Here is a 25272-nt window from a genome sequence, read left to right as displayed (position 1 = left end):
TCTGCTTCCTCAAGTTCTAGTGCTTGAACATAAACAGTGTTGGGGGGGGAGGGGGGGTGGGGGCTTATTGTTGTTTTTTGTTGTTTTGTTGATTGGTTGAGGGATTTTTTTGGTTGTTTTTTTTATTCAATTCTCTTATATATTCTGGTTGTAATATAAAATTTACTTGGAAGCTTTTAATATTTTCCTGCCATGATCTAGCTTTACTAAGTGGAAAAACAGATGAGTATATTCAAATGAAAGCCTTAAGAACATAATTGTAACTTAAAAATAAGAGAATATGGTCTGAAGTCACAGTGCACCTAATGTAACACCACCTTATTTTTATCTGTGATAAAAATAAGGTGCTCTATCCTTTTAAGACATTACATAACATTCTGTAATGCTTGTCTTGTTTTCTGGTGGTTGAGTACAGACTTTCCACTGCAGATATCAAATACATCCTTATTTTTGTGTGCCCTGAAGCATCTGTACTGTTCACCCTTATCCAAAGTGGCAGTAATCCTCTCAAGGCCAAAATTTAAAAGTTGGAGATAAGTTTATATTTGATAATAGACAGCACTACAGTAAGAACAATTCAGTATGGGTACTTGAACTTTGTAGGTACAATTTTCAAGTGTCAATCTTGCATTGTTTATTTTCTTTCAGAAGAGGTGATGTAAAAATGAAATGTGCTGTGCCTAGTGGCTGAGGTATAATAAATCAGACCATTTAACTGAGTAGTTTTACTGTATTATATAGTTTGTGTGTAATAGTCTGGCACAGTTTGAGATGGAAGATTTAGAAATAATCCATTTGAGCTTGACCTATTTCCAAAACCTCAACTACTTGAAGGAGTTTTTTTAACAGTCTGGCAATATAAAACCTCAACTGGTAACATGTGTAAAGAATATATTATTCGTTCCTGTTTTTAAAACATAAATAAATATACCAGCGATGTGCAATGTAGCTCAGAATTCAATATTTGCCTTCAGCTTTAAGGCTTTGAGAGCACCTCTTACAGCTCTTATCTGCTATTTTCAGTTGGTTCAAAGACTTTAATTAATTTGTAACTGCTAAAGTCTCTCTTCTTTCTATCTTGTTCTAGGATGTGTTTGTATTTAGACATGAACTTGCTCTCCTAAGAATATCTGCCTTCATGGGTCTAATAATATTAGGTGGAATAAGTCGACTCTTTTACACTCAGCTAGTGGGTATTTTCACTGTAAGTATCTAATTTTAGAAGTATATATTACTTTTATTTTCAGTACAGTTAGTCAAAACAGAAAAGCAGATTGCATTTAAGGGAAGACTATGAGGCACTTGTTTGATACATGGTCTGTCAAGCCTTTGGACACTAGTGAAAACTAAGAAGCTTCCTAACAAATAAGTGTCTAATAATTACACTTTCAAGAAAGTTTCCTGATTTGTATTAGTAAAATAGACTCATACCATATCCTGGCATTACACAGTGTACAAGATATGTAGCTGATTCTTGTTTTTATTTTAAACTCTTGTGAAGCCTTGTCAAAATTTATGTTACAGTGAGGCTAACGGATAAATCAAATTTTGAGAACACAGCATCAGCATCTTTGTTAAGTATTTTGATAAATATGCTTATGTTCATCTCTTTATTTGCTAAACTGTGGAATATAAGTGTGCTGTTTACAGTCCAGATGGGTATTCTGCATTTAGATGTACAGAAAAAAAAAATATCCTCTGCATGGAAAAAAAAATTCAGTTAAATGAATTTGATAATGTAGTAATACTTACAGTATTACTTATAGTAATACTTACAAGAAACAACCTTTTTTTGGTGTAACATCCTGTTCTGTACATTAGAATTTAATAGCTGACAGCAAATTTTTGAAATTATCTTGAGAATCCATACAAATGTTTAAAATATTGTTCAACATGACAGAGAGAGTGCATTAGTTGGCTATATACATGTTGAAAGAGTCTGTGATGTAGCCTGCTGAACTTTTTTTAAAGACAATAATGTACAAGATGGCAGCATCTTTTTGGCTACAATGTTGGAGATCTGCCTGAGATTTTACTTTGGAATTATGAAGGTTTGCACAGTATTAACTTTTGTAAGTACATAATGGAAAACCTAACTGTATAGTGTAATTCTTTTGTATGTAATAAAGGAAAAAACTACAGTGTAGTTTTAAATTTTTAGATAAAGCAATGATATGCTTTTTGGTTTCACCTTTTCATATTTACTGCCTTTTGCTTTTCCTGTCATGGTAGTTATACTATCTATTATTATTACAATTATTACTGGCTATTATTACTACCATTTTCCAGCTACTATACTATATTATGTTCTACATGTACTCTTAACCTGCAGGTCAACAGATTTACCTTTGTGCACCTTTACTGTGTGGCTGATTTCTGTTCCAGGGTCTTGCTGACATGTTTTCTCTTCTCTGTTTAAATGTTGCCTTCATGTCTGCATGATCTAGAGCTGGGATGTTTTTCTGGACCACCACTATGGTGGCTAACTGGCTGATGTGGTGAATTCTGCTCACCTGTAACAGGTGAGACAGAGACAGAAACTTAGTGAGCCTAATTGTTCAGATAATGAAATATGAATATTGTTTTAGTTATCTATATATACTATGAGAAAGATATATCTATGAGAAGGATCAGAAAACCCATCTGATCAGTACTACACTAAACCACAGAAAGGATAATGAAGAAAACAAGGAACCTGGACCCTAAGTATGATTTTGTTCTATATGCTGTCAGAAGCTGGACTAAATTTTAGCAGCAGACCATCAGCATCCATTCAGGTACTATTACTGGATGTGAAATAAGACCTCTCAGACTGAACCTGTTTCTGTCAGATATACCTGAAATCTGGGCTGTTTCTGTTCTGACACAGGATACCAATTGCACTGCCACTGTAACAGGCACAAATGCCCAGTTGTAAGTTTGCTGTCCTGAGCCTTAACACTTTCAGGCTGCTGCCACCACTGCACTCTATTTATAAACTGCTGCCAAGTCTTTTTGTTTCTGTCAGTTGTAGTATATTGTGAAGCACATCCTATTCACTTACAGAGCTGGCAGCTACACTAGAAGAGGTGTGGGGTAATAACATTTTTTACTCCAGTTTTTCTGCTGAAATCATAATCGCTGAGCTGCAGCATGCCTGGACACTCTTCTGTTGTCTTTGCCAAGCTTTGTAAAGCAAACGTGCTACAGTAATTGTGGATGTGGATGGTCTATGAGAGATAGATGCTAAAAAGTACAGGTCTTTATTAGGGCCTCTCACTGCGCCCTACCTATCCCCCAAAAGTAGAGGGACTACTGTCACATGGACAAGTTTCTAGGCTTGATGGGATTGCTGGGGAAGTAGTAAGCCATTACTGGTGTATCTCCAATCATTAATTCATTCACATCATGTGGATGGTGTTGCATTGACTCTCTGAAGAATGTAGGTCATGTAGTCCATCCCCCACTCAGAGCAATTCATAGCAGCAGCATAATTGTCTTCTCCCTTTTCATTCCTTTCTTTGTAAATACAGAATTAGGAAGAATAAATAATACAGTCATTTTGAGGAAATATGTTTGGCAACAATCAGTCAGACTTCAAACAAACAAAGCAAGCGTGTTTGTTGCAGTTGTGCTTGGTCTATAAGTGGTGTCAGAAATTTTTTTGGTGCAAATGTTTTTTGCTTGCCGGCACTGTAGTGTTGAGAATTGCTTCCTAGAAAGCACTGATGCTTTGCTGGAAAGGACAGAGGAGAGGGCAGCAGGTGAGTTACTATTTTCTCTGCAGGCTCCCAAAATACATGCCTGTGGTGGTAAAGCAGCAAAACTGGTATACTTACCCAGAAGCTGAGCGCATTGAGTATGCAAGACGTTCAAGTGCTGTAGAAGCAATGAACCATGAACACAGATGTTTCTGCTATGTTCTGTGCTGGAGTTCAGCATTTAGCCTTCCTGTGTAAATTAAGTAAATAGTATCTGAAAAGAGTTCTATATTAAATACAGAATTAGTGATGAAATGAACTTAGTATAAAGTGTAGATCAAAACTTGATAGCAGAACACAATCGTTAAAGTGTGATAGTGCAGAAAATGACCATGAAACAAACTTAGGATGCTTCCAAGTATGGATATACAGTTAAAGCATTCATGTCATATGAATTGCTCCATGGCTATTCTTGGAAGTATTAATTTCAATGATTGCTGAACCTGCCTAGAGACGTGTGCAAGAGACAAGAGCATGGATCTTTTGAAAGAGGGAAACTCTTGTGCTTGCATGGGAAAGCAGGTAATACACGTTCTTGTAGTTCATGCTCTTGTGCCTCTTTTTGCAGTTTAACATCTACCAAGATTAATTCCACAGCTCCTGGGAAAAAAAGCTGGTTTTAAATAGTAGAGACAATAAGTGTTGCAGCTCTGTGATCTAAAGTTTGTTGAATGAGTCCAGCAGGTTAACGTTCATTGGTGTTTAACCTTGCAACTTCTGCAAAAACTTTTGGAAAGAAAGATAAATTTAAGATTAATCAAACTTTAACCCTTTTGTAACAAGACTTCCTGATTCTCCATAAGGTAAACTTGCTTGACTATCATTACATAATATTCCAGAAATGAAGCCAATCGTTTGTGTTGTGTCTTAGAACATACAGCTAAGGCCCATTTTTTCAAGGAATATTGGATATGCTTATTAAAAAATTCCAGATTCTTGATTTATAATTACATAGGTTTATCCTTTTGGTAAAGCACCAAGATAGATAAAGTTTAATGTATAATAAATTTGCATGTGATCTTTGTGTACATTTTTAGAAGCAGAGTTACACTCCACTAGAATCTAGCAGTAAGTGCTAGATTGACAAACCATAAGAATGAGCTGAAATTTTTCAAAGGTTTTCAGAGGATTGGCATTTTCTCCTCTTTGATATATATTTTCAGAAGTCATAAAATATCTGGCTGAATGCATAAATGTCCTCAATCATGTTTTTCTGGAACAGGGCAGTAGCTAAAAACAGAAAAGCAAAGCAGCACAGGATGAAGTGAAGGCGAAGTATTCTGCCATGTGTGCTGGCAGAATCCAGGTTTGTTGCACAGTTGACTGATCTGTGCCTGTCATTGCGTAACTGTCATTGGTTATAACAGTAGATCAATTTTTAAAAAGGTCTTTAAGAAAAATATGCATATATTCTCCATATATGTGTGTTCTGCAGTTATCCTGCTTCATGTGTGTTCAGTAAATGGAAAAAATGTGCTCTCTAGTAAAAATGAAAACTTCGTGAGCTGTATGCTAAAATTTGTCTCCTACAGGGAGAATGTTCTTGAGGCTCTAGTGCTTGATAAGGTGATTAATAGTCTAAGTACCTACCATACAGTAATTTCTCCTAGTACATTTGCCACCACTGTGATTGCAGTATCACTGTTAGAGTATCATTAGCACAAGGCTATTCATAACTCATTTGGAGGTCCAGGAAGCCAAAGAGCAAAGGAGGTGACTTCCTACAATGAGAGGAGAACAGCTGGCTGGCAAAAACTGTCCTTAGAGGAACTTTTGACATGAATTGTTCTGATGAAGAGGGGAGCAGCTGAGGTGGCCTCTGTATACAGGATTAGTGCTTTCTCCCTAGAAACTAGCATATGTGAAACACACTTCTATCAGAAGGGGCACATGGCTCATTTCTTCCTCCTTCCCCAGTTGCTTTTTCTGAGCTTTATTTGCCTCTAATTTTGTTATCATCCTGAATTTGCATACTTCTTCTAGCATGTATTTTACATTACTCTCAGGGAAGTTTTATTTGGATACTTTGAAAATAAAAATATCTAGGTTATCTCTAATTCATAAGCCTCTGAAATAGAGAGAAATTTAAAATCCTAATTTGGGAACTCTAGGACTCTTAAGAAGATACTCCTCATAAAATCTCATCAACAATTAGTATTCTCACTTAAAATATTCAAGTTTTTAGAGAACTGGATGGAAAAAATTGCTTTCACCCGTTAATTAAAACATGGGTTTTAATTTCCAAAAGGTAATTTCCAAAATGATTATGCATTTATGTTGAAGGCCGGCCTGTCTCTAGTACTTGGTACTTCCTTTATCAATCCTCTATTCCTTGTCATTTCTTGTAGAGCAATTTAGAATTTTATATTCCTCAACTGGAGCCTGTGTTCTTTTTAAATTACATTGTTTGAAAAGTAGAAGCAAACTTTTAAGTAAAACAAAAACATACCAGAAAGAATTTTGGATCCAACTCTTTTACTCTCTCACTGAAAGTAACAATTTTAAAGATTATTGTTGCTCTTTACTTCAGACCTCCTGTAGCTGCTTGTACTCCACAAGTAGTCTTTCCTCCTAATCACTGTGGGATAACAAGATAGCTCCCGTATAGACACTTAAAATCCATGAAGGTAGAGATGTTAGTTTTTATTGGGGCTTTGTTGTATGTCATAGAAGTATAATTTATAGGTAAATTATCACTTTGTCCATCTCAGATAGTTTTAAAATCTTCTGTGAAAAAAAAAATACAGGCAATCTGTATTGTGCAACAGTTGCTTGCGTGTATTAGTGACATTGTGTTGAAGTGACAAAACCAAAGTTTATCTAGAAAAGAGGACTTTGCACTTAAGCTAGAAGAAAGTATTGAGAAGGATGTATCTGTGTCACTATTTTTTATTTCCATTTGCTTTTTTCTGTGTCATTATATGAAACAATAAAATTTACAGGGAAGCTAAATCAAATAGTACGCAGAATTTACTTGCTTTCTCAAAACATATTTTCTTGACATGTGTTTTTCAAGAACTTTTCTCTCATATTTATATGTAATAGATGTTTAAAAACCCAAGCCCTCAAAAAAAAAACCAAAAAAAAACCCAAAAAAACAACAAAACCACAGAAATCCATAACCTGCCTATTTATTGATTTATTTAAAGGAAAATGGAAGAATTCACCAAGGGAAAAAAGTTTGTTTTATCAGCCCCAGATTGTTTCTGATGTATGGTTGTTGAAGGCACAGAGCTCTTTTAAAAAGAGCGCTTTGATTCAGTCTTTTTAAAGAAGGTGGAATGACCAGGATGCTCATGTATATATTAGTAGAAGATTAGCCCTGGCTTTTGCATTTCTTTCACTCATATTCCATTTTAGTTTTAAGAAATGATTTCTCTGTCTTTCACATTAAGACTTAAATGATAATAACCCAGTTTTTCTGTTTATAGTGCATGATTATTCTATTGTTTATGTTTGATCTACAAGGCATTACTATAGAACATGTAAAAAATGCCATGGTGTACTGTTTTTTAAACAATGTATTTTCTGATTATTTTGATATTTGCTCATATCTAGTGAGTTTTTAAATTGCACCAGAAACTGCTAAGAAGTATTCAGTTTGTTGACTGCTTTTTAAAAGCTGGTACCTTTTGCATATATGAGATTTTCTTCCTCTCAAGATCTGTGGTATTCTTTATTTTGTTGGCTGCCACCTGTCTGAAGCAATCAGCCACTTCTTTCTCTTTCTCTGTACAAAAGGAAAATCCGGTCTTCCCATGGATGGTGGAAGGTAACAGGATAATCAGTTCAACAGTGATCCTCTGATGTCATTGTGGGAGCCGTGTAAAAGCGGATTATCTGTGACCCAGATAAAATAATTAGAAATTACTTGGACACTTACAAATAACTGATCTACTAATCTCATTTCCAAAGTTAAAAAAGGCCTGTCTCTCAACGTAACACTACCAGATGTTTCAGTTAAACAGCATCCTTTGCAGAGACTAATCTGAACCCTAATTTTAAAGGATTACCTTTGATTGTTTTTATCTCAAACACTAAACACTGTTTTCATTTTTCCATATGTTGTAAAAAACTATTTTTATGGAAGAAAAGAAATTTTCTTAATTCTTCTGTTATGATCCATTAAATATGATTTAATGTGATTTATGCTAGTATTGCAGAGGAAAAAATTTCATTGAAATGATTTAGTAATTAACTTGTTTCTCTGGGGTAGAACTATTTAATGGATAGGCTTTTATAAATTTAATAGATACCATGTGGCCTTTGTACAAGGTAGTGGATGTATTATCATAAACTAAGTGGACATTGACTTTATTAATTTAATTAATGCTACCAGGGTTTCCTGTTAATTAACTGTTTGAATGGTGTACAGTGATATGCCAATATCCTCTAGCATCAGTACTTTCTGGATGTGGAAAAGAGAAATTTCCCTTTATTTTCTGTAGGAAGGATAGAAGGGAAAATAGTATTCAACAGCCTGCCTGGTGCACAGTATGGAATCTACTACATACATTTTTCCCCTTAGAAGTTTTTAAAAATGCTGATACTTGCTTTTGTTGTTGCTGTGTTTCTCCTTTTCACCTTAAATTAGCAACTGTATTTTACTGGGTAGTTTTCCAATCTTTTTACCAAGACTGTGTTTCAAAATAATGAAAATGTAGCTGCAGTATATAAATCAAGAGCTTTTTAATTCTTTGTGTATTTTATAGTATTGATCCATTGCTGATTAAATATGCAGAGTGTCGAGTGATCTAGTCCTGCTTAAATGCTTTTTGTCTTTATTAATAAGTATCTTGTAATTAAAAATATTTGCAATCATATCTTTAATCAGATAATCTATTAAATACTATTTTGATTAGTGAATACTAAGGGCTTTCCTGTTTTTTCAAACATGGCAGAAGTGTAATCAAGGAACTATTAATCCTCATAATTAAGTTTAGCATATTAAAAATTAGGATTGGTGGGGGAAATTGGGATTTCCAGGTAATTGTATTCTTTATGTGGCTACAGTATAGAGTAAGATATAAAATAATTACAGAGGGAAAGCAATGTCTATATAAACTATAACCCTGAAAGAGTAACTGGAAATTACTAACAGAAAATAAACTAATGTTAACATTATCTGTCTTCCTCTTCCTCGTTATTCTTATCCCTTCTCCTTTTCCTGTCTTTACCTTTAATCCACCTATAGCTAGATCTCCTATTAGAAGACTGTGTGAAGTTCTATAAATTGAATTGTCAGGAATTAGTAATGTCCTGGTTTTTAAATATGAGTTTGTGTAACTATGTAAATTTTTTTGTATCTTTACCTTATTTCTCTCAAATAGATTTGCACTTTGTTTAGCATTTTTATTGAATGTATTCTGACATTTTTAAATACATATTTATCATAAAAAAACCCACCCTCTTTTATGAGCTATTTAAAATGTAGGAATAAATAGAAGTGTAAGACATTCTAGGTAGCAAAAAATCACTGCATGGTGTTATGTAAATATAAATATTTTTATTGAATTTAATAATTTACCATATTTTGAGGAAAATGTTAGAAAGTTAGAAAATGTAGTCAGATTTTATATTGTACTAGAAGTATAAAATATCATCATGTATCATGTCAAAATTATTCCTGGTTCATCACTCAAAGAGAAAGTCCTTTAACTAATATATTTTCCTGTTAGGGTAGCACCTTTAACCACTTGAAGATAAGTAACTATAAAAATAATATTTGAATGTCCCAGTGGCTGAATAAATTTTGTTTACCTGTTGCTTGTCAGATTTAGACATGAGACTATTAAAATGACTTCTGTGTGAAGATCAACAGCTATTTCTTAAATATTTTTCCCTTATATTTTTGAGGTATTTATAAGGATCAGTAAATATAATATGTTTTGTCATGTCTCTTGTTATGTATGTAGCTATCTGCACCAAACATGCCATGGATTGGAAATAGCCTGAAGTTAAGAGATCTGCTTGTAGTGCCTCCATTTTTAGATTTTTTTTTACATTGAGTCATTATCTAATAGCCAAGAAATAAATTGGAAATCTATTTAACTAAATTAATCAGAACATAGAGGAGTGCAGAACTATTCCCTAGAAGTAACAGAGTGTAGCTTTATTTTTCATTTAGCATCAGTCTGATATGGGGGGTTTAAACTTTAAACAGAACTAATAGTTTTCAGGCTGAACGTAATTGTAGTTGACAAAATTAACCATTTTATACAAAAATCTAGATTAAAGAAAGAATGCTAAGAAGTGACCAGAAATAAACCCAATATGTATTTAATGCCAAAAAAAAGAAAATTTTTCAAATATTATTTATTCTTTCTATGTTTAGTATTTTATATTCTTGAGCTGCTCACCTGTCACTTGCATGCACACCATGAAAGAATGTTAGAAGACAAAAAACCCCCCCCTTTATATAAAGTATGTGTTGTCTTCAACTTTTAGGTAAAAGCAAAGGCTGCAAATCAGGAAGGCTTGCAAGTTTTGTTTTCTCTTTTTCTGCTTCATCATACTTTTCTGCTAATTCCCCTACAGTGAACATTTGAAATACTAAAAGCATGGCATAGAATACTTATATTCTACTACTGCAAGTATTTAATAAAGCTGTAACGATTGCATGACACTTTAAGCAAACACAAAAGAAAAACTGAACCAGGGGTTGGAGCTGCATCCTTTGGAGTTAGTCCTGTAAGTTACAAATTGCAGTTTATACTTTGGAAAACATGAATCAGTAAGTGAAAAATATCCTTTGTGTGTGCCTTTTTCATGATTAATTAGTTCATGAAAAGAACCTATCCTATAGGAGAGTTTGTTAAACAGTGCATGTGATCTTTCTAATTTTTTTTGGCAGTTGGTTATGCTAAATAGAAGCATAGATGTGAAAGATGCAGTTCTCTTTGGAGCTAATGTGGGTGCATTCATTTGTGAGTGAATCTGAGGATGGTTTGCAGAACTCTGTCAGTGCTTTTACATATGTCTCTTTCTCTCCATTCTTCTCCTTCCTTTTATAGCTGTCTTAGCTGTGGCAGTAGCTATCTTAATTTAGAGTAAGCAAACTTCTCTTACGGATTTGTAGTATATCCTCAGAGTGAAAAATACCCCACATTTTTTCTCCCCTCAGCAGAATCAGAACACTTTACCCTTTTCCTATTCCTATTCCTGTGTTTATTTCCTCTGATTTCTTATTCCTGTCTCACTAAGGTGTGATTTTTTTTCCCTGTAGTTGCTTTAAGATGGTTATGATTTGGTATGTATCTCTGAATAAGGTGTAGGAGCTATTTTTATTGCCATTTGGGATGATGACTTTGGGAATCCAGATGATCCATCATGTCAAATTAATTAGTTGTGTTTGTGAATTTCACCTTGTATTCAATTGAAAATGTCAAGGTATTTTTAGTGATTACAAGGACACCATAAGTATGTGCTGTTTGCTCATACCAAGTTTTTTTTAAACTTTCAATGAGTGCCAGTTCTCAAAAAAGGTTTTAACATTATTAGCATTAGCTTTGGGTCTGGAAAAAAAATCTTAGCAGAGTTCTATTTGTATTAATAGTAATCCAAGCTGATAGTAGATGCAGACAGCCAAAGCCTCTTAGGCTGAACACAGTAATTCCGATGTTCTAGCAAAACCTTGGTATACATCAAATGCATAAGAGAGATGATACTCTGATTGGAAGACATTTATGTTAATGAGCAGACCATCTTTTCATTCAGCAGACTACTGTTAATGAGCAGATCACCTTTTTATTCAGAAGAATAATGGTTATTCTGGTCCTTTGTCTCCAAAAGAAAAAAAATTCATGTCTGAGAAGCAAGCCTTAAATAACAGGTCTTAACTCAACTGTGGTACTCTCCTTTTCCTTCATCTCCTGTCTCCAGAGGGCTACTGACTTTCCTGGGGTGCTGTGAAGTTTCACTTTCATGTGAAAAGGTAAATTGGTTCACTCTCAAATGAAAGTACATTTCAAATGAGCCTGTTTGGCAGCAGTGTTGGGGGAGGGAAGGTACTTTGTTTCTTAAGTTCAGTCATTAGTACTTGTTAAGCGGGTAAACTTCAGAGCAATGTTTCTTTGCTAGTTTGCAGCTTTTAAAATGTGGCTCTAAAATTTTTTTAATGTTGAAGAAGTATCCAAGAGGCAAAGGACTCACTGCTCAGCCCCAATTTCTTTATTGTAAAGCAAAAGTAATCTGAAGTTGTCATTTTGGAATTTGTTGGTATTTTAAGGTAAGGGAAAGGAAGAAGGAATCAGGCAGGCAATGAAGGAAGGGAAGGGAGCAAAGGGAAGAGAGGAAAGGGAAAGGAGGAAAGGAAGGAAGTTAGTTCCTGATTTGATACTTTAACTTAGTTAATTTACCGGGTTACAGTTTGGAGGGCAGCAGACCTTTCAGGTCTTGATAACATGCCATGACAGCACTTAAATTGAAATATAATCTCCAGTTTCCAGTCTGTGATTTTCCCCCCAAAAAATCTCACAGTATTTTAGGGAGCAGTATAAGTGTATTAATGAATAAGCAATGTGCAGAAACACAGCAGAAATCTATGTTTAAGGTATTTGGTGATGTTACTTCTACACCCGAAACTGGTTTAAAGGCCCCTCTTTTGAAATGTTAGAATAAGTATTCCATAGCTACAAGTCCATTTAGAGTCTGGAGTAGCATGTTACTGCTTTACAAAAGACCATTTGCCATTATTGCTTTCAAACATGCCAGTATTATTTTGTACTATTTGATAAACAGCTTTGAGTAGACCAGAGAATAATTCCTAGAACTGAGATATTTTTGCAGTTACAAAAGGAGCTATAGCATCTCATGAAGATGCTGTTACCACCTTGCTGAAATGCCATGGAAGTAATCTCTTGTTCACTTAGTCCTTTTTATTCAAAAAGCCACATCTGAATTTTTGTGGTAGGCAAAGATGGTGTTTTCTCTGACAAAAGCTGAATAAAAAGCCAGTCCAAGGAAGCAAAGTGTTCCTTGGTTGTGAAGTCAGGTCCTGTCCTAACGAGGAGAATGACTTTTGTAATGCCATGCTTGTGGCAGGAGAGGGAAGACAGGCCCATATTGTGAGAAGAACAGCAGTTTATATGTGGGAATCAAAACAACAAGCAGTGTTTGCAGTTTGTTGTCTTCAGTCCTTTCCTCCCTCACTGCTGAGTGAGTGTTTAAACCCACCTAACAATGGGGCCACCTTGGTTTATGTAACTTTGACCGGGCATGCCTTCTCTACACAAACTTCTGGGCAAGAACTTGTGCATCCTGGTGAATTGGCATGAGAAAAGAGGACTTCTCTCCTCCGCTGTAGTGCATCTGGAATTCAGATGGATAGGTCATGGACAGAATTAAGATTTTTGTTGTTTGGTGGGTGGTAAGGGATTCTGTTCCAAAACTCTTCAGGGCTGGGAAGTAGAATAGGAAAAATTGGCAAGGGGGTTGGGGCCACCCATGTCTGGTGGAGCAGGAAATCAGTTATTTCCCACTCACATTGCACCCCTCCCCCTTAAAACTGTATAAAAGATAAGGGCGGAGTCCCAGCAACGCCTGCGCTGAATTGCATGCAGGATCAAGTGTGGATTTTAGTGCTAGGTAGTGCTTCCAGATGATGATGAAGTTGCAGCCTAATTAATAAGCCAGAATCTTTCTGTTTGTATGTGGTTGGGACAATTGAGATTAGCTCTTGGTTTTATTCAAATTCTACTGTAATTTGGCAGGTGCATTATGTGCATACTTGAATCAATGAAAAGTAAAGGGAAATACCAAACTACCAATGAAAAGGAGTTGAAATAATGAAGAATATTTCAATTGATTTTGTTTTGAACTTCACAAGTGATTTTGAGATATAATGTACTATAAATGTGTATTGCAGCCTCCTATATGATACTCACAAAGGAAGCTTTTTGTGACATCTGTAGTGAAAAGTGAGAAAAATGCACTATTGGTAATTCTAAAAGTTTTATTTGGGGATGATCTAAGCTAAAACTGATCTGTTACTTTCCTTAATGTTTTATAATTAAAGTATGAATTTAAGTTGCTGTTAGCTGCAGAGTTGCCTTCACTCTGCACATTATTTAGCTTTTATATTTTAAGAGAATGATTTTTATATTTATACTTAATTATAGGAACTGTAGAAACTCATGTTATATTTTCAGTTGTGCTGTTTGCATTATAATACTCATGAAGCTAATGATTTAAAAAAAACTTCTGACTAGCTCCTGCTGTTCAAATTACTACATCTGTTAATGACTGCATTTTACGAGCTTTGTGGTTATCTCAGTGGGATAGTCCAAATCTGGAATGAGTGCTCGCGGAAAGTATGGCAAGAGTGGACCTTATAACATTGCTTCTAAATGTCCTGTGCATTAATTGTAATATCTAAATTAATTTTAGCTGTAAAAATGCTATAAGTTTTTGTTGGTGTTCTTTGGTAGTTTAGTCAAACTACACAATATAGTTTCATATCATGCCTGTAAAAATAATTTAACAGCCTGAGTTAAAATATATATGTGTAATCTCACATTAATCTAAAATTATGGCATATATGCAATATGCAGTCTACTGAACTAGTGTCAAAACAATATAGATTAATAATTTGTTCCATTGCGATCTTTCATAATGACATTTTAAAAATTGTGAATGTAAATAAATACTTTTTCATTGTGTTTTTTTTCTCTTTAACAGGACACTACAAGTATAGAAAAAATGTCAAACTGTTGTGAAGACATGTAAGTTTTGTGAAATTCCTACATTGCTGAAATGCTAAGCGAATAGCTGTTTGTTAAGATGATTTTACATGGTACTGTGCTCTGTGCTTCCCATCTTAGTAGCAGCACCTCACTAATCTTTTAATAGTGGTTGTACACAAAATAGCCACGTGTTGTTCCCTTTCTTTCCTTACCCAAAGCCAGCAGAACTATATTTTCTTTTCAAAAGTAGAGATCAAAAGATACTTTCTGCAGTGTTTTGACATACATTTCATTAATATTGAGGTCTTCTGTGCTTCAAAAGGTGCCTTTGTTTGATTGATGAGGCAGATAGTTTCTGTTTTCTGAAGCTAAGTCTCAGCTGCGTGTCATAATGAAATAAAAGTTGTGTTTGTGATGCTTGGACGCAATTCATCAGAGTCCAGTACTGGATCCCCAGCCAGCCTACATTGTTGTAGCTGACTGAAGTGCACTGTGGGCATGCTGTCTTTCACTAATAATGCTGTCTTCTGTAGATCGAGGCCCCGAAAGCCATGGCAGCAGACCTTCTCAGAAGTTTTTGGCACTCACTGGAAGATCCTGTGGTTCATTCCTTTCAGGCGGAGGCAACCACTGCGAGTTCCCTACCACTTTGCCAATCACGTCTAAACAGATGGATGGTGGGCACAGATGCGTCCTCCATGCTGGAAGTGCATTACAGGTTTTATGATAATAGGACTATGACAGTCTTCAAGTCAATTAAAATCCAGTTGTAGGCATCATAGTGTGCCCTGGGCATTATTTTAGTTATGGTCTTCATTTTATTCTGAAATTAACGCAAGTTAATCAACTTCAGGCTTATTTACTTTAAAATTGGCTTTCCAAAGAGAATCCTTTTGTCTTCGAGGTTAATACCAGAAGTAAGCAACTGAAATGTAGTCTTCATCCAGTTTGATACTGACTCTTTTTTTTTTCTTCTTTTTTTTTTTTTTAATTTTTTTTGTTTTGTTTTATTTTTTGTGTAGAAAGCACTGAAGTTTATATTGATGGTTAGATTTCTCACTAAGTGTCTTATTCTGCCTTGAAATTTTTTTAGGGTTTTTATCAGTAGGTCTGACTGGATAATAGTAATGTCTTTTTTTCCTGCTGCATATATTTGAAATTCTGTGATTCTGCCAGTTATTTATGATATGCAAAAGTAATCCTGCAGCACTGCACTATAAAAGGTAATGTTTAAAGCTGAAGCAGAGTACTTCCTCAACCTTTCTCAGAGAGGATTTGTAGAGGCACATAAGTGTGTGTGTTTACATAGAGAACAGCTTACCATTGTCTTCTGGCCTAGATATGATGTTAGTGAAAAGTGTTCATGTCTTTATGTCAGTGAGAGGGATTAAATATTTCAGGGTAAACTATGCAGATACAAAGCATGTTTTCCCTAAATCCCAAGGATTTGAATTAGCAATAATCAACAAAGAAGTGTCATGGTGCAAATACTAGAATAATTACTTTAAAAAAATATATATGTAGTTAGTTAGCATAATGTATCATAAAGAAGAGTATATTGTGAATAAAGTTAAAAATTTTATATTTACTTTTCTTTAGTCTTGATTAGCTGGAATTAGTCTAAGTGTTTGTATATTTAAAATAAATGTCATTAAAATATTTATACATAAATGTAGATTTGCTATTAATACAAACAGTGAAGTATATAAGAACATTTAATAGGGTACTATGTTGATGTAGATAGATTGTTGTTCTTTTTAAGTATGGAAGTAGTTAACCAAAGAAAGTGTCTTTCAGATCTGGTAAAATGATAACTATTTCCAAAGTACCAGCTCGGTCTTCTTGCATTTCGAAAAGTTATGTACTTACTTTAACCCTCTGTATCTATACAAATTGTGAAAACTACTGTGCATTTCTAAGAGAAATTCACAGCTCAGTGTTTCCAATTATGCTCCTTGCTGTGTGTTTTGAATAGTCTAACAGGCCTAGGATCCACCTTAAATAGCAGCCATGCAGCAGGACACAATAAAAGACACAAAGGATTTATACATGTAGATTTTGCAGAAAGTAATAGTTTATTTGTGAACAGCTACTTCAGAAAAGAAGGGTAAGATTTTTCATGACTGGTATTCGCAAAAAATTTTTAGCCCAACTCTCTTAAAGTCTTAGTACAGTTACTGCCAATGTAAGGTGTCACTCTATTGAATTTACAGATATTGATGATCCACTGAAAGTTCCAAAAAGTGCATCTTAAAAATCACTTGAACTTTAAACTTTTGTAAATGTTTAACATTTGATCTAACTTTACTTCTTTTGTCCTATTAAAAGTTAGGTGCAATGTTCTGTTTAATTTAAATTTCAAGGCTAATGTTCAGCCATTTTCCTTTTTTTCCTCATGCCAATTGTAGTGGGGTTAGACTTTTTTTCAAGTGGTATTGGCATATTGTAAGCAATATTTAAACAAAAAGAAGCTCGAGGAAATGGATGAGAAGACTGGAGCAGTGCTTGAAATTGAAAGGAATGTGGATATACATAATAAAGTAATGGCTCTATTATTTTCTTTTCCTTCTCTCCACTGTTTTAGTCTCTGGAAATAATATTTACAGGGAAATAATATTTCATGCCAATATTGAAATGTTTTATAAGCAAAACATAGTTTGAAGTTTTTAATACTATTCAATTATCAGAGCAGATTGTACAGTTCTGAACCTTATTCAGAACCAAGAATTTAACTATTTTTAATATATTTATCATGGGACATATAATTGTGTGTTGTGCTTCCCAGTATTACTGTTTCAGGGTGGAATATCAGTTACACTTTCCAGCAAGTGATGTCCATGAAAATCTTCCCTGATTCTGAAACAAAAGTGCTAATTTCACAAATTCATGTTCTCAAATCTACTTTTTCTTAGTCTCCTACTCATTAAAACTGATAATACTCATCATAATTGATAGGAAGTAATTTGCAACATGATTAATACTACTAGTTAATTTTTGTCCCTTTTCTAAGCAATTGAGGGACAGAGTGGAGAATTTGGAGAGTCTTGATATTTTTGTAGGTAGTAAACTTTATTCTTTGAATGAGAGGCATCTAAAATGGTGAAAGTAATAATTTTTTCTCAGTTTAATTGAAGGACCCTATCATGTTATTGGTTTCTCCAAATAATATTTCGGAAACTAATTTTCAGAACAAGTTGTTCCATCAGGAAAAATCAGACTTTTATCAATCCTTCAGACCTTGAAATTCTTGAATCCCTTGAACCATTGCCTTCTTTCCCTCCAAGTGTTCCTTAGGATTCTGAGTTTTAATGGAAACTGCATTTTTAGGATTAATTAGTGTTTGTCATTTTCATGCATTTAAAAAAGAAAACTTATGGGCAGTGTTACTAAATTTCATGCTAATACAATATCAGAACAACATATGCTTTGCTGAGAAAAGTGAATATTATCTTCTGACTTGGCAATATTTGTTTTCCTGAAAGGCACAAAGAGAACTTGAAGAACCAATTAACTCCTCCCAGAAAATATTTGAAAGTTGGTCTATATGCTGGTTTATATGCAGTGTGGGATAGCTTCTGACCAAAAATTGCTAACTTGCTATCTTCTCATAATCAGAGATTTGTGATTTCATTTTAAAAATGCTGATGTCTAAAATAAAACATAATGTATTAAATAATATCTGTGAATCTGTCCTCTGATCTGTTCCTTTGAAGGAGAGGTTCTATCATATAGCAGTTCTAGTAGTGCAGGTACACAATCATTTTCAGTCTTGAAGGAGGAGTTATGAGTCTTGAATTCTCATACACATGGAACTTTAAGAATAAATTTTCTATGTATCTGTCTTTATTAATATACATAACTTTTAAAATATGTTCTGAGCTGTTCTTCAGATATTCCTGAGAATTACTTTAATTGACTGGTTTCTAAATACATGGTTAATAAAACACCAAGTGGAATGTCATGTATCTTGGTTTAACCCCAGCCAGCAATTAAGCACCACAAAGCCACCCCAGCAGGATGAGGGGGAGAATTGGAAAAGCAAAAATGTGAAACACTTGGGTCAAGATAAAGGCAATCTATAGGTTTGATAAGTAAACCAAAAGCCATACAGCCAAGCAAAGCAAAATAAAGACTTAATTTATTGCTTTCCATGGTCAGGCAGGTGTCCAGCCCCCTGTAGGAAAGCAGGGCTGCACCACCCGTGATGCTGAGTGGGGAAAACAAACACCATCACTCCAAACATTCATGTGTTCCTCCTTCCCCCAGTTCTATTTGCTGAGTGTGACACCTTGTGCTATGGAATATTGGCGTTGGGGTCCCAGCTGTGTCCCCTCTTAACTCCTTGTGTACTCCCAGCCTCCCTGATGGGATGGTGTAAATAGGAAAACAGGGCCTGTCACTATGTTTCCTTGTGGCTCAGCTGTAAGGAAAGTATTCCTGTGCTATCAACACTCTTCCCAGCACAAATTGAAAACAGCCCTGCATTAGCTACCCTGAAGAAAATTACTTCTTCCCAAGATCACATTGTTGTTTGCATTCATTTGCAACAATATTTCATTGTTCATGCTATCGTGTTTGGTTGATGAGAAGCTCTACACAACCTGGTAATATGTGCTTTCAGCACAGCAAACATCCTAAGAAGTGCAGCCAAGAGGTTGAGGGAGGTGATTTTCTCTCACTAATAAGTTGAATCTAATTCTCAATTAGTTGAAGTATTAGGATCTCAAAAGTAACAGTGTGATACTGAATGCTGCTAGGAACTGCTTTTGGGAAGAACAGGTATTTCTAAACACACTGTCCATACTTAGGTAACTTAATATGTGACTGGATACTTAGAAAATGTTCCTCAAAAGATTTTTGTACTACTATCTTGGTGGCTGAGTATTTGCCCTTGGTAGGCATTGAAATACTTGTATTTGCGGACTGCATAGGATTGAGAACTGAAATCCTGGAAATTATCCAGTGGCATCTTGCATCTTGGCCAGGCTGTGGCAGAATGGTTAAAGCCTGTTGTAGCAGCAAGGGCTGTCCAAGTATCAGATGTATAACTGTAAGAATAACTTACATTTACAGAGGTTTTCAAGTTAGAAAATAGGAATTTTAGCTTTTGTGCACTTCTGGGTATTTCAATGCTCATTCCCAGGACTCATATCTGCATGTATATCACAGTAGTCTGCAGACAGAAAAATACCACTTTGTCTTTTTAGCAGGCAGAAAAATAGTACTGATTTTTATGAACTAACATTCTGAATTTTGTACCTGAAATGTGGGCATGTGATTGAGTTTTATTCATTTGTTCTTAGTTTGATCTTGACTGTTTTCAAATAATGCTGAATGAAAATTATGAGGTCTAACACTGGTTATGCCTGAATGGTAATGTATGAGGTGAATGACTGAATAATAGCAGAACAAGAAAGCTTACTTTGGTATTCTTTTAATCAAATCTGAAAATGCATGAGTGTGTTCAGCCGTTAAACAATGTATTTTTTAAAAATTTATCTTTGTTAATTTCATTCATGTAATGGGTTTTTTTGATTTTTAAAATTGATTAAAATTACAGTTTATTTTTTTCATTCCTACTGAGATTTTTTTTGTCCTGTATTTTTATGAAATCTTATTTTTAAATAAAAAAGAATTAAAAGTTTTTTTCTCTTCACTGTATTTTATTTACATTGATTTAAAATTGTGTAAATTGTTTACTAATATTCTTAGATCTGTTTGCAGATTTTTCTAATTATGTTATAAATTATTCTCACTGCTGTATATTTTTTATTGTAACAAGTGAAAAAGCTACAACCCCAAATGATTGTTTTGAAAAAATGAACTGTGAAAAATTGCTGAGTAGTTGGCGGGGTCCTTACTATCCAAGCTTTGTTGTTTGCTTTTAAGAGAAGAGATGAATGTTGATGGAAATATTGAAAGCTTTTTCTATTAGGAGTAGCCTACCAACTAATGTTGATATACAACACTAATTACAGCATTGTTTAATTTTGTTGCCTATAGTTACAGCCAGAGTAGGAACCTCTGGTGTAGGTATTAACTAATATTTATATAAATGGCCATTTTTCAAATTACAGAAATAGAGTTTGGGGGTTTTTAATATTTGGATCGTATTTTTTTTTTTTAGATTGTTCGTCCTTGTAACAGTTTTTAAGAGAGGGAAATAATTTTGAATCAGCAGCTCTTCTCTTTTGTGTACATGGTAATTTATATCAGATTTCGATGCAGAAAAATTTCACACACTTTGGTCTATTTCAAATGAGATTCTTTAAAGATGTAAAAAGAAGTGCATCAATGGCCACAGGAAAAAAAATTAGAGAGCAATAAAAAAGCTGCTGGGTGTGGTGCAGCCAGTAATCTCAGTTTTAGAAGTATAGGGAAGATTTTAGACACCTGGGAAGATCACTACAAGACTAGTAAACCCAGGAGAAAAAAAGCAGTGGCTATGTCTGCAAGGAAATTATTAACATAGCTGAACTGTGTCACTTCATGAATCAGGAGGCACAAGCTACTTGGTGATGATTTGTGGTACCGGCCTTGCATCTTCTGTTTCAACCCAAGAGCCGGATTCTGCTAATAACAGCAATAAAAATCACTTCCATGGCAATCTTTCCAGGCTTGTATGAGTGCATGCTATCTTTTCAATATGTGGAAACTGGGATCTATTCCCAGTTGCCCATAAAAGTAATTTTAAAATGTACACTCCAGTATTTTTAGTGCCCAAGGCTTCTGAAAGTACTTCTTGATGTGTTGCTCCTAAAAGTACTTCTTGATGTTTTGTCATTTTATAAACTGAACTAAACAGTATTTTTGAGTCTATAAATTTATTTAAAGAGGCGACAAGGTAATACAGATGAACAAATACATGCAAACACTCCTCTAGTCTGATTTATTACCCTTATGAGCCAAATAATACTGATGTGGAAGGGCAATTGGAGGGAAAATTTGACCCTGTATTCTTCAAGCTGAATAATTAGGCTTGAGGAAGATGGAAGATGTGTTATTCTGACCCAAATGATGCTAAGCTAAGCTGAAAAAAAAACTGGCCATAATTTGTATTAGTTATAGCACATTTTTTTGCATGTCTTCTAGTTTCAAAATATTTTTCTCATTAGACTTCCTATCTCAAAAACGTTCCCTTTGGTGAAGGATTAGTGTGAGAACAGACATGTGCAGCAAAGGCTTTGTATGGAGTAAGCCAAAAAACTGTATGTAAGTTGCACAGAGATAGACATTAAATAAACTGGATGGGTGCTGCTGAGAAGTAACAACTCTTTCAAACCCAAGTAATAATTTATTCCCAAATACAGCATTATTTTGCTGTTTAGGATATGCTTCCTGACCTCATTTTTATTCCATGAAGCTTGGACTTTCCTGTAACTGGTGCCCGAACCTCCAAAATCCAGTCTGTTGTCTGGCATAACGGGCTCCTCTTTTTTGGTAAGTATAAAGTGTAAGATATGTAAGTGTAGTGTAGACGCTGCAGAAATTTGAGCCCTATAGAGGTGGAATGTGATAATTTGTTTTGATGGCTGATGGATGCTAACCCACTGGGTTAGACTGCAAGTCTGGGGCTCAGAATATCTGCCTTCAGTTCTCTTCATGTCCCATAGTTCTCTTAGCAAAGACACACGGATTTTGATGAGGAAGTTGTACAAAGCTGCAGTGCAGAAGGTGAGCTGCCCACATCACAGAAGCCTGGATAACCCACTTCAGAAGAATCAACCATATTCCACACGTCACATGAGGAATTAATTTGAGCTGCCTAAATCCAGCAGTGCATAGGTGACTGGAATTTGAAGCATATTTGTTTTCAGCTCATTCCCATAAATTTCTTGGATACACCAAGAAGAGCGATCACAAACTAAAAGTTGCATTTAGAAAACAAAACTGTATTTATTTTTCTACTTCAAATTTGGGTTAAATTTAAGGATAACAGATGAGCATGTCATAGGAAATCACCTGAGATAAATTTATTTTGCTTTCAAATATTGAAGCTTTATGTATAGAAATGCTTTTTATAGAAAGCATTTATAAGGAAATTGAAAATATCTTTCTGAATCTAGTTTGGCAATTTTCTACACAGTTAAATATTCAGGGCATATTTTTACAAAAACACACATGCAGCATGTGTATGGATGAAGAATAATTCTGGTTATTTATCACTAACATACAGGACTGAAATTTTTTATTGTAAGTCCTTTCATTCACCAGTGGTATATCTTCAGCATCACCAGCTGTTCAGCTTTATGTCAAGATTTTTAATCTGGCACTGAAAAATCAGAATTTAGTTTCCCTGTTCTACCTCAATACTCTCAGAACAAAAAAGCTAAGTTTTTTCCCTTAGACTAGTTAAACGATCTCATAACCTCATAAATCTGGAAAAATATTGCTACAGCATCAAATGCAACAGGTACTAACTACCTTCATATCCTTGGTTAGTGAGAAGCCACAGCAGCATGTATGAACTAGAAAAGGAGCTGCAATGCCTTTTCTGCTGGTCCAAGTGTATTCTTTTCTTGCTGCATATTGGAGAGTCTGGCATCTTGTTTGATGAATAAAACATGTATGTTTTAAGATAGAGGAAGTAACAGCACTGCAGCCACAGCATGCCAGGCAAGGCTGCAGAGGAGTCTGTGAGTAGCAATGTGGCTCTGTGACCCTTCTTTCTTGCTTGCTTTGCAGATGAACAGAGATATGGCACCATCCTCCATATCTCAGATCTCCCTGGGGGTGGGAGATAAAATTTTTGCCACTAAGTTTATATTAATTTTAAAGTAATAACAGTTTTAGTTGAAAACAATCTTGGTCTTTTTATTCTTTCTGCTGCCATCAGTTCAGCTGCTTTTGTTCTGATAAGCACAACTCCTTGGAGCTTCCCTGTGGAATTGCCAAATTATGAATGGGTATCTGGATGTGACATACAGTGCACCCTTCCCGAATCTTCCTGCAAATTCCCTAGAGATCTTACTTTTCAAAGTAGACATTTCAACTGTGTCAAAACTGCAGACACTTAGAAGATGGAGCACTGATGGAACTGTTGAACTTCAGCCATAGTCATGTCCAGTGATCAGATTTCTTACCTGTATGTCTTTTTCAAAGCAGCAAAATTATTCCTTTCTGAATGTACTAGCCAGTCAAATTGAGATCTGTGTACCTTGGAGAATATTCTCATTAAAATATAAGTGGTGTTTTCTCATATATCAGTTCAAAGGCAGTTGAAAAGCCAGAGGTCAATGTTACACCTAAGATGTGTCACTCCCTACATATCTGCTTAAAAAAAATAGAGAAAAATTAACTGTCACAGTTTATATTTGTGGGTATTTGATTCATAGGATCAATTTTCCAGTTTTGGAGAAGTCTGAAAGGAACCATTATTTTTACAAATAGATCTTGAATTAGTAAACGCAGATGATACAGAGCAGCATTTAGTTGAAACAATTATCTCAATTACCTCTCTTTTGTTTGAGAAAGTCAACAATGGCAATTTTTATGATAGTTATTTGCAGCTGATTCTGATAAAAGATTAAACTATTTTTTAGCACATTTTTCCTGTATATCAAATTTTTGGAAAAAAGATATGTGAATGGGTGAAAGAGCAGTTTGTTTTCTCATAAAAGATAGGCAGTAAATAACATTAATGTATTGCTTAAAAGGGTTTGGAGAGAAAGTTATTATCTCTCCATCTAGGAGACTGCTGATGAGGCCTCATATGTCCACGTATCATTACTAGGTCAAATAAAGGTTTTGGCAAACGTACCTTAAATGCACTTTATACTGTATATATATATGTATATATACTTATTTATAATGCCTAAAGGCTTTGAATTTGAAAGTCTGTATTGTATTACAGTTGCAAGTGTACAAAACCAATGCTATAGATATTTGTATTTATTTATCATATAAAATGAATGTCAGTTATGCAATATGTAATTAGTTTGTGAGATGGACAGCAGCTCCAGGTTCAGTGAGCTCTTTGCAGGATGTTATCTCAATCCATACATTTTGTGCAGTTATTTCACAAAGGCATGGGGCTAGCTTCTCCTAGTGCTGCACCACTGAGCTCCCTGTGGACTTCTAAATACCCATGTTTGCTCTTCCCTGCAGGTTTATGGTGTCTAATGGAAGCAGAGGATTTGTCAATTTGTTGAGTTATTTCATACTCTGCCCACAGTGTGCTAACCTTTATATGGTAAAACTGGACAAAAGGAAGATGCAGGAACACATGAATATGAAAGGAAACACCTGAACAACAAGTCATGTCAAAACTTGTATCAAGTCACAATAGCATTGTGCACAATAGCAATAGTCACAGTAGCAGGCATTAATAACTATCAGCATATATGGATATGTAGCTAAATCACATGCCTGTAGTCACAGGGATACTGGTAACTACTCAGTTAAAAAGCTAGTGCTTTTGTTGGGAAAATTCAATCCTCCCCTCTGGCATGACAGATACTTGTGTGAGGTCCAATGATCTGACACCAAAACACAAGGCAAAATATGTCTGCATAAACCCTTCACACATTTGGCTTGCCTACCATGGGCTGCAAACTGAGGAATAACCTCAAGTGCTGTTTGCTGGAGCAGCACTAACCTTTCAGAGCTGAGTAGGACAGAATGTAGAAGATAAGATCATGGCAGATGCACTTCACTTTCTCAGGAGTTTTGTTTCATCAAAGAAAACTTGGAGACCATATTTTCTGCCCCAGCTGTGCCATCTCTCGTTTGACCAGCATGCAAACCAAGGAACCTGTCGTGCCCAGTCCTTCTGCCCTGGGAGAATTTGCTGTAAGTGCCTGGAGTTGGTACTTAACCACATGGGAAAATCCCTGTCCCATAGCCAGTTA

At 35.0% G+C, this 25272-nt stretch overlaps 1 protein-coding gene across 3 annotated transcripts in view; it reads left to right on the top strand.

The window, feature by feature from the left end:
• ZDHHC21 (zDHHC palmitoyltransferase 21) overlaps window positions 1-15375 on the top strand; it is a 34183-nt gene extending 18808 nt beyond the window's left edge. For all 3 annotated transcript variants that reach the window (XM_021525540.2, XM_021525543.2, XM_021525541.2), the window contains exons 7-9: window positions 1088-1204; window positions 14418-14461; window positions 14956-15375. In XM_021525540.2, coding sequence (XP_021381215.1) covers window positions 1088-1204; window positions 14418-14461; window positions 14956-15088 — 294 coding nt within the window. In that variant the 3' untranslated portion in view covers window positions 15089-15375. The remainder of the gene's footprint in view (window positions 1-1087; window positions 1205-14417; window positions 14462-14955) is intronic.
• The last annotated feature ends 9897 nt before the right edge of the window (window positions 15376-25272 follow it).

This window comes from Lonchura striata, chromosome Z, assembly GCF_046129695.1.
Source record: "Lonchura striata isolate bLonStr1 chromosome Z, bLonStr1.mat, whole genome shotgun sequence".
Classification (NCBI taxonomy): domain Eukaryota; kingdom Metazoa; phylum Chordata; class Aves; order Passeriformes; family Estrildidae; genus Lonchura; species Lonchura striata.
Note: the sequence above shows the minus strand (reverse complement) of the source record. Positions and strands in the feature narration are given on the sequence as shown.